The 10,265-nt window shown below is 37.2% G+C and overlaps 1 protein-coding gene across 1 annotated transcript; it reads left to right on the forward strand.

Moving 5' to 3' along the window:
• The first annotated feature begins 2,867 nt into the window (after nucleotides 1–2,867).
• On the forward strand, nucleotides 2,868–7,989 carry LOC134292223 (uncharacterized). The gene is made up of 3 exons (XM_062861203.1): nucleotides 2,868–3,174; nucleotides 3,235–3,406; nucleotides 5,011–7,989. Exons 1-3 carry the CDS (start codon nucleotides 2,998–3,000, stop codon nucleotides 5,466–5,468), a joined length of 807 nt encoding a protein of 268 aa, XP_062717187.1. The 5' UTR covers nucleotides 2,868–2,997; the 3' UTR covers nucleotides 5,469–7,989.
• Nucleotides 7,990–10,265: the final 2,276 nt, after the last annotated feature.

The following is a 10,265-nucleotide window of genomic DNA, read 5'->3' on the forward strand; positions in this document are numbered from 1 at the left end:
ATTCCTACCAAGTTCCCGTTAGAGATTTCTTCCAAAGTTACTCCTGAGATTCCTTCATTTGTTCCTTGCGCGATTCATTCATTGATTCCTCCTTGGATTCCTTGAGCGATTTCGCTCGGAATTCCTTCTTCATTTTTTCACGGCTTATTCCAGAGATTCCACCAGGGATTCCTCCAGGATTCTTCCAGGGTTTTTTCCCAGAATTCCTACAGCGATTTTTTCAAAGCAACCTTTAGAAATTCCTTTCTAAAATTTCTTCATTAATACCTCTGGAGAAATTGTCATTTATTATTACCGGGTTTCTTTATGGATTCATTTATGGATTCTTTTAAGGAGTCCTCTGAGGATACCTTTAGAGCAGAGATCCTCAAACTGCGACCTGCGGGCCACATGCGGTCCCCAAGTAGTCTTACTACAGGAGCAACTCTGAGAAATTTTCCAAAACTGACTCTAGGGATTTTGCAAAAAAAATACGATTCTTTCCTTTTTCCATTACCTCCAGGATTTTTTTTCATCGGATGAAATGAATCTATACTTTTCGGGTAAATTTCAAGTAGTAAGCACTCTGTTATAACTTTTTTATATTGTTCAGTGGAAATTTCTGCATAACTTGAGAACCAATCCAGCAAATGGAATTTGGCATGAGGAGGTTTCAGAAGGTAACAAATGTTTTTGCGGTGGTATGAGACCCCTCCCCCTTTGAAAAGGGGGGCTCCCATACAAATGAAACGGGAATTTCTGCATAACTTGAGAATAAATCAAGCAAATGGAACAAAATTTGGCATGAGGAAGATTCAGTAGGTAACAACTTCTTGTGGTGTGAGACCCCTCCCCCCTCTTTAAAGGGGTGCTCGAAAGGGGGTCCCATACAAATGAAACGGAAATTTCTGCATAACTTGAGAACAAATCAAGCAAATGGAACAAAATTTGGCCTGAGAAGGATTCAGGAAGTAACAACTGTTTTTCCGGTAGTGTGAGACCCCTCCCTCCTCTGGAAGGGAGGCCCCCATACAAATGAAACGGAAATTTCTGCGGGTCTGTGTCATTTGGCATAAAGCCATTTGGCATAAGGTCATTTGGCATAAGGTCACTTGGCATAAAGACATTTGGCATAATGGTCATTTGGCATAATGGACACTTGGCATAACAAAGAAGGGTGCATTTCGATTATGCCAAATGTCTATTATGCCAAATGACCGTTATGCCAAATGTCTTTATGCCAAATGACCTTATGCCAAACGACCTTATGCCAAATGACTTTATGCCAAATGTCCCGCTCCCAATTTCTGCATAACTTGAGAGCCAATCAAGCAAATGGAACCAAATTTGGCATCACGAAGATTCGGAAGGTAACAAATGTTATTCTGGTGGTGTGATACCCCTTCGCTTTTTGGAAAGGGGACTCCCATACAAATGAAACGGAAATTTTTGCATAACTCAAGAACCAATAAAAAATGTAACCAAATTTGGCATATATGGTACAAATTTTATTCACTACAGGTTATTAAAACGCTGAAAAATCTTTAAAAAACAGCAATTTTTCCAAAATTTTAATTTTTGGGATGATTTTATTCGACCATATTTTTAATAATAAATACTAAACATTTTTCAAATGTCTTCAGGCTGTTTTAAACTTGACTATATTGTGAATATTTGATAGAAGAACCGAAATGATAAGACCAAACATGCTTCGAGATAGAGCATTCTTAACATTTATAGTTAACTGCCGATACACTCCTTAACTTCGAGTCGGTAAACACTGCAACGCCGTTGATGATCTACTATCAAACAGATTCGATTTTGGGTTAGTAATAATCGATTATTCAAGAGTTGCAAAGTACGCATCAAAATCAGGTTCCATTTTGTCTGCAACAAAAGTTTTCGAAATCATGTCATTATCTGTTACCATTTGGAATAAAGAGTAATCACCGCGCCTTCTTTAATGCTTGTTTTGTGCCTCTATTGTCTGAAAATTCTTTTCACTGCTGCGAACAAATTTTCTGGCAGACATGATGTCGCGATCAGCTAATGGGTTTGCTAATGTTGTCCCAAGGTTTACTTACATAATTTTAATCACAAATACAGGCAAACATATGCGATGGGCTAACCTGTGAAATAAAAGACATTGATTCGCGACTACGAAGTTGTCGAATGTGCGTGAAGGTTTACGTGAGAAAAAAAACGAGAGGGTAATATTGCCCGTTGCGAAGATTTATAGATTCCGACGCAAAAAATAATCAGGATCATTTTCAGCGTAGGTGTATTATAAGTGTTTGTTTACAATGCAAAACTATCACCAAATGGGTACTTAACAACGCAGCGAAAAATATTCACCAGGATGCGATCTGTTTTTATATCTGTGGGCCCACGCAAGAAAAATCCACGCAACTAATTTTCGCGCAGGAGTCTAAACAGGTGGAATCTCCGCAATATTTTTTTGCTTTTTCCTTACAATGTTTGTCATTGGTGCGACAAAGAGCTGGAATCTCTTTCAACTTCGTAGTCACGAATGCTATCCTACTATTCATTATGTATAAAGCTAGAAGTACACTATTTTCCAATGCAAGACGTTTGACCACTTACTTTTGACAGTTAAATTTTCACCAAAGTGGACCGGGCTAACAAATATTTTTTTATTATCTTTATTAGCGAGATTTCATCTCGGTAAACAACAAAAAAATGCGAAAATATTTGCCACTCTCGACAAAGAAATAAGGACAAACCTGGGGGAGGGGGGCTACACTAGTTTTGCCAAGCCAAATATCCAAAAAAAGCCGGTAAAACCCGCAAAAGTTTCACGGGTTTTACCGGTTTTTTCGTCTTTTTTCGACTTTTTTGGGATATTTCGGCTTGGGAAAACTATTGTCGCTCCCCCTGGGACAAACAGAGCCAAACAATAAGCCACCATTTATCACTCAAAAGGGGTCAAATATTTGTCGTTTAGATAAATAGTGTACTTGTACCCTAAGTGTTTCTCATGTTTCAGAAATTCGTCGAATGGAGTCTAGCAAGGTTTGGTTGCGGAATAATTATGCGCCCGGTGATCAAGTTCTGAGCCAGTGGAAGCAGTCAGTTCAACTGCGGTTGAGAAGTATTCAACTCGACAAGGATAAAAACAAATCAACAGTTCTCTCAGAGTGGCCACGATATCAGGACGAAGACGGATACTTACTGGTAAATTTCTTACCGCATGTATTATCTCTTGTCATTTTAATGGTTATAACTTTATTGTAGGTTGACGTTGACTTCGAATTCCTATTCCAAACAACAGACGAGCAAGGCAAACTGTTTGTCGAATGGGAATGGTTTTGTGAAAACTTCATTGAATATTTTTCATCAGCTGATGTCAGAGATGATTATTCCCGTCAGTTAATTGGCGCACTCGAAGACGGTGATTATACAACAGGTAATTATAAATTTATAAAGTGAATCGCTTTCGAGGTTAGATTTACGTGGATTGAATAGAAAAGCATCAAATTACAAAATTTCATAGTGTAACGTAGTACATCTATTTTCTCATGTCTTCATGAATGTGCAGAGGGGGGAGGGATGTCAAAAGCTTATACAACCCAAAAGCTTGTAAAACCCAAAAGGATATCCCACAAAAAGTCGGCATATCCATTGAAAATACGGCAAAACTTTTGCGAGTTCTAGTAAATGTGTGAAAATTCATTGGTGTTACACATTTTTTAGGTTATAATCCAATGCAGGACACATTCGATAACTGCAACATGCAACTTACAATTCCGTGTTCCATGTTAAAGCTGCTCTCCTTAACCTTCACATACCCGACCCCCGACAACTCATTTTGAAAATGCTGGCATTTCGTCAATTTTCATCCGATTTTTTTGAAGTTGCCCTTAATCGGCCATAAATTGGTGCAAGTTTATTACACTCAAAGTGGTCATGTAATATCCGGAACCATTCCGGAGATATTCCGGGTTGTACTGGGGTCAGGGGGTGGGGAAAGTGTCTGTTTTGCCAAATGGCTAAAATTGATAATTTCGTGTGTTATTGTGCTTGACAGGCCCCCGCTAAACCTGTTTCAGGTATTCCGGAGCGGCCACATCAGTTACAACAAACTTCAGTCAACTTTTTCTGCCCCATTCTCTTGAAGTCATGAAGTTTGATACGTCGCACGGCATGTATTGATTGCAACCCTGATATGTCCCCGATGTCACCCCCGTGGAACTTATGCTAGATGTTCCGGGATGGCCATACTAGTTGATACAAACTTCAGGGTATCGTTTTTGAAACAGTCATTCGAAATCATGAAGTTTGATATGTCACACGACATGTTTTGGATGAAAACCAGAAGTGTCCCCAATGAGGCCCCGCGAAACCTGTCACGATGATCCGGATGGGTCAACTAATTCAAATCTGGTTATCGCAGTTGTGTTTTATTATTGTGTTGTATTATTCGCAATGAAAATTCCGCTGAAAATCGATGGTTCAAACAAAACAACACATGAAATAATCATTTTTAGCCATTTCGGCACCCTCCCTGACCCCAGTGCAATCCGGAATATCTCCGGAATGGTTCCGAATATAACATGGCCACTTGGGTGTTATAAACTTGCACCAATTTATGATCGATTGAGATCGACTTCAAAAAAAATGGATGAAAATTGACGAAATGCCAGCATTTTGGAAATGAGATGTTGGGGATCGGGTACGTGAAGGTTAAAGTAGGGTACAGTTTAGGCATTTTTATTTTTTTTCTTTCCTGTGTGAAAATTAATCGGGTGTACCTAACCCTTTTAATTTTAGATACTAGTTAAGACTGTTATGTACATCTCGCATACGCACAATTTTGACAGTACCAATAACAGTAAATCATAATATTTTGTAATTTTAGATTGCACTAGGCGGCACATATATGTATAAAATATCCAATTTTTTCAACGGGTCGTAAAGCTCGATCATACTTTTCCTCCTAAATCGTTGTGTGATTTGTGAACGGTGCTTAAAACAGACATGATTTTTTAAATGTATTCTTCTCATTTTCAGATACAAGAGACTTTGTGGTATGTGCAGCATTCCATGGTCTTCTCAAACCAGTTAGAACGTCCGCTAAAAAGCTGCCAACGATTCTTCAAGCACAAATCGACACTTGCGCCATATGTGAAACGGAAGAAGAATTTGCAGGGTCGTTGAATTCTCAAAGGCAGGAACTGGAATCGAACGGAACTCAATTTTCGCCAAGAATTTATGCAGTCGGTCCAATCGAAAATTTCGAGTCGTTTTATGTAGTGACGAATAAGCTGAGGTACAAACTACCATCCCTTGTACGGTGTCTGGATGTCGTCGTGAAACTGAAATTTACGTTGGATCTGCAGTTCCCGGAAAGCTGTGAACTATTCTGGGTTTTTATCAGCAAATATTTCTACGATATTGACTACACTCAGAAATCGCGGAACACCCAAATATTGCAGTTGCTCGCTTTTTTGAACTCGCGTGAAAAATGAAATGCTTTCTATGCATGGAGCTCATGCCAACGTTTCAAACCCTCCTGGATCATCTTACAATATTCCACAGCACACCGTCAAGCTTCAACTACAAGTGCACGGCTTGTATACCAACCACTTCATTTCGTGATCTAAGTCGTTTCAAAAGACACGTTAAAACGCAACATGCTGAGTTCTGCTACGAGCAAGGAACAAACAATACGCCTCTAGGAACATCGTCGCCGTTGCCGCATAAACATCCACCTGCGTTGCAGTTACAATTATCCGAAGAAGACCTTGAACATTCACACGACTGTAATGATGATAATTTAGAGAAATCTGAAGAAAACCTTATGGATGACGAAGAAGAAATATTAGATGTAAGAAACAGTTTAAGACAATCTTTTATGAATTTTTCAATGCATTTGCTAAGTAAAAAACATTTCACGAGACAAGATGTTTTTGAGTTACAACAAAATATAACTGACCTTATAATTCAACCTGTTTGTGATGCTATTAAGAAAATTGTTCGTTTACCTGAAGGAACGGTGGTTCGCCGTTTAATTGATGATATATGTAATCCTTGGCAGTTTATTTCAACAGAGCAAAAACTGAAGACGCAGATGAGAAAGTTTGGCTTAAGTAATGATACGCAAACGGTCAAGTTTGAAGATGAGTCGAGTAATGTTGTTTCTAAGGGATGCCTAATGCCTATCAAAGATCAGTTCAAACAATATTTTGAGTCAGGAACAGTATTCGAAGATACAATTCAAAACATGAAGAATTTGGAAAAAAGTAATGCAATAACAAATGTTATACACGGAACACTATGGAAAAGATCAAAAACACAGTTTGCAGATAAACAAGTTATACCATTTTTCTTATTCAGTGATGAAGCAGAAATGAACGACGCTATTGGAGCGCATTCAGGAACACACAAAGTGTGGGGCATTTATTACCAGTTTCCTACTACCCCGCAACAGTACTTGAGCAAGCTGGAGAATATGTTTGTTGCGGGTTTCATCAAGGCAACCGATGTAACACCTCATGGACCCTCAAAGGCTTTGAAAGATCTCATTGAAATTTTCATTGATTTAGAACAAAATGGAATCGTTTTAAAAATTGCAGACACTAATATCAGAGTTAATTTTGTACTAGCAGGAATCTTAGGAGATAATCTTGGCATAAACACTTTGATGGGTTACAGCACATCGTTCAGCGCTTTGTTCTATTGCCGATTTTGTAAGATGAACAAATACGACGCACAAGAAGCGCTACATATAAGCTCTAATCTAAGTCGAACCAGAGAGAACTATGCAACAGATTTATTGAAGGATTTTAAAGAAAGTGGAATAAAGGAAGAATCCGCCTTTAACAAACTGCAATTTTACCACGTTGCCGAACATTCAGTTGTAGATCCAATGCACGATTTGTACTCACATGGTATTTGTGGGTACGACTTAGCACTTGTTCTTCGTTATATGATTTGCAATCTAAAAATATCACTCCATACTATCAATTATCGAATTCAAATGTTTGACTACGGTGATACAGAAAAACGAAATTTGTTTAGAAACATTACTCGGGAAAACATCAAATCAGCATCATTCAAAATGACTTCTAGGGAAATGCAACTATTTGTGCACTACTTTCCGCTCTTGTTTGGCGACTTGTTCCCTGAGCACAATGATGTATGGAACTTTGTGATGTCACTAGTTGAATTGACAGATATGATATTATTACCAGCATTCGATAACCAACTTTTAGATACATTGAAGCAACAAATAGTCTACCATCATACATTATATAAAAGCATATTCAAAGAAAAGTTTAAACCAAAATACCATATTTTAATTCATTATGTTGATACGATCAGAGCAGTAGGACCACCAAGATTCACGTGGAGTTTCCGTTTCGAAGCGTTTCACCAAGTGTTCAAACGGTATTGTCGCAACATTACTTCACGTAAGAATATCTGTTTAACTCTATGCGAAAAAGCAAAACTAATATTTAACGAAAACCTAGTCAATTGCAATTTTTTTCATGATAGAGTTGATTACAAAAATGCTATAAATATCAAATTGATTGACATGCCATATTTTCCATTTCTCGATGTTAATACAAAACTAATGACTTCGTCGCTAAAAGCAGTCAACAAAGTGAAATTCAGAGGCATTGAATACAAAAAAAGTCATTTTCTGACAATATCTACAGTAAACATGAGAAAAATTAAGCTATATGAGATACAAGACATATTGATAAATACCAAAGGCGAACTATTCGTTATTTGTCGAGAATGGGATGTTTTGGAGTACTCCAACCATTATGCTTCTTTTGTGGTTCATAACGCATTAGATTATTATTGTATCAAGAACCTAGATTGTTTCGATGGTCCTCCTATTCACATGTATAAAGTAGGTGATAATATGTTCGTACGGTTAAAAAAATATTTTGTCTGAATAGGATTAAGTGAGACGCTTAAATATAACAATAATCAAAAAATGGGTAATGATTGTTTTTACTATATAAATACTACTTTTCACAACCCCATATTACCATGCTGAAGTAAATCAGCAAGTAGTATATTCTACTAAATGTTTTCAAATCTACCATCTAAGTCTTTTCAAAATAAATACTTATGTTGCTAATTTTAACTAGATAATTGTATTATTCATTGTAAATTGTACAATAACATCATTCAAAATAAGAATATTTTATGTTACAAATAACTGGCTTAAATTACAAATAATAGTAGAATTACTTACATGGTTGTTAAAATTACTATTTAGGTTGAAATCTAAGATGATAGTAAAAAATACAACAAATCTAGTAATTATAAGTGCACAGTCACTTCGGTTGAAAATTGTTGGTGCTGATCTGTTAAAGTAAACCTCCAAAACGGTACTTTTTACCACAAAGCTTCTTTCAGTGTAGTCAAATATAAAGCATACCCGGATAAAAACTAACCATAGAGTGTATGGTGAAAACCATTCCTGCACCATACAGTGTACCAGCTACAATAAAGTGTATTGTAATGATATGGTTCGCTATACTATACATTCACATTGGATTTTTATGTAACAATATATTATACTGTTTTTCTTACGTTTGAACCATTCACTTTTCCGAAACATTATTTTTCCGTGAATTTTTGATTATTTCTGGTGTTCGATTTGAATAGGTCGTATGTTTGCTGTGATTCCTATATGCAGATTCGACCTATTCAAATCGAACACCAGATTTATTCAGTTTAAGATTTTTTCCGTACTTTGTTTTGTTGATGTTTGTGACTTTTTTGATGCAAAGGAAATTAAAGAGAAAAAAGTGAATAAGTTGAAACATCAATTTAAAGTCAATAACATGATTAAATCAGTGGTAAACCAGATGTCCTAAGACCTGCAGGTCTAAGCAGGGTTCCAAGAGATATGGCAGGCTAGGTGTGTAGCGTGCGACGAAAGAAATACGAATGTAGGCCAACCCGGAAAGATGCAGGTCAGATTACGGTAAATCAGTGGATGAGTTCAACACTATTCTTGCTGTATTTGCATTTAGGGGATTTTTCTCCTCTTCTCTCATGTGAACTTGCCTTCGACCACAATCGAATCAAATGCGTTTGACAAACTTTATCTTTGACGTAGAGCCATCTTTAACATATCCCTTTCGTGACGAACCAGCACAATTGTGCTGTTGAGCAATAACAATTTTGTGAAATTTTTTCAACTGTTTAGCCTTTGGTTTACCTGATGTAAATTATTTTGATGATTGAGCCATTACTTATACTTGCATGTGTGCAAACAAACTTTTGTTTATGTTGTGTGTGAAATTTACTACAACAAGTTAAACAAAAAGTGAGCAAAAATCGTAAAACATGAAAAAGTTTTATCTGTCGCAAATTTTTAATTTTCGATTTATCTAGGTGTACAAAGTTAGGAATCGAAAGACAAGGAGTAGCTCTGGCAAATGCCGAAGAAAAAGTGTTGATATATTAAAAAGTCTGAGAGTTCTGGAGAGCCAAATTTGAGCAATTTGTATGGAAATTTCATTTTTCCGTCACGAAAGGGATATGGACTGGACTGAACACTGAAATGACTTTTAATATAGGTTCGTCTGCGGGTTCGCTTTTTAACTTAACTTATATTTGAATCGAACTTGACAGTTATCTCATGAGTTGTTATGTATTTCAAACTTTAGTCAAACTGGTGCCTCAATATTGCAATAACAGTTAAGCACGCTGTAATGATACTTATGTACCTCGTCACCCACTTCATGCAACTACATTAGTGGTCTAATAACACTTAGCGCGCTCGACATAGTTCCATCATGCCGCTCAAAGTGTTGCCACAAATAATGCTAAGTTTGCAAAACCCGGTTATCTGGCTGGTGGGGCATGGGAGCCTAAGCTTCAACTGTTAATGCAATCAGAGACTACTCAGACTTAGACGTGGGCGATCCTATATATGAAGGGTTATCGAAAACGCTCTGGAGAATTCCCAAAGCGCATTCTAATAAAGCTAATAACCCAACTAACATTTTCAGTGCTATAAGCTTCAGTCATTTGCTTTCTGCTGTGTAACCATCGAGTAAAAGCAGTCAACGCTGAATAAAAGGAAAGCTAGTCAAATATAAAGCATAAGCTAATACACGACTGCAAAACAAGCATCATCCAGCTACCAAACTCGGTTTTCAGAAATCCATTGCTTGTCACTGGGGTTGCCTTTACTCCACTCTATTCCAACTCCGGGAGATTTCCCGGAAGATGTGAAAACTTGAACACATCGAATAGGAGTCCCCACTAACAAAACAGCTGCTACTATACAG

This window comes from Aedes albopictus, chromosome 3 (assembly GCF_035046485.1).
Source record: "Aedes albopictus strain Foshan chromosome 3, AalbF5, whole genome shotgun sequence".
NCBI classification, from domain to species: Eukaryota; Metazoa; Arthropoda; class Insecta; order Diptera; family Culicidae; genus Aedes; species Aedes albopictus.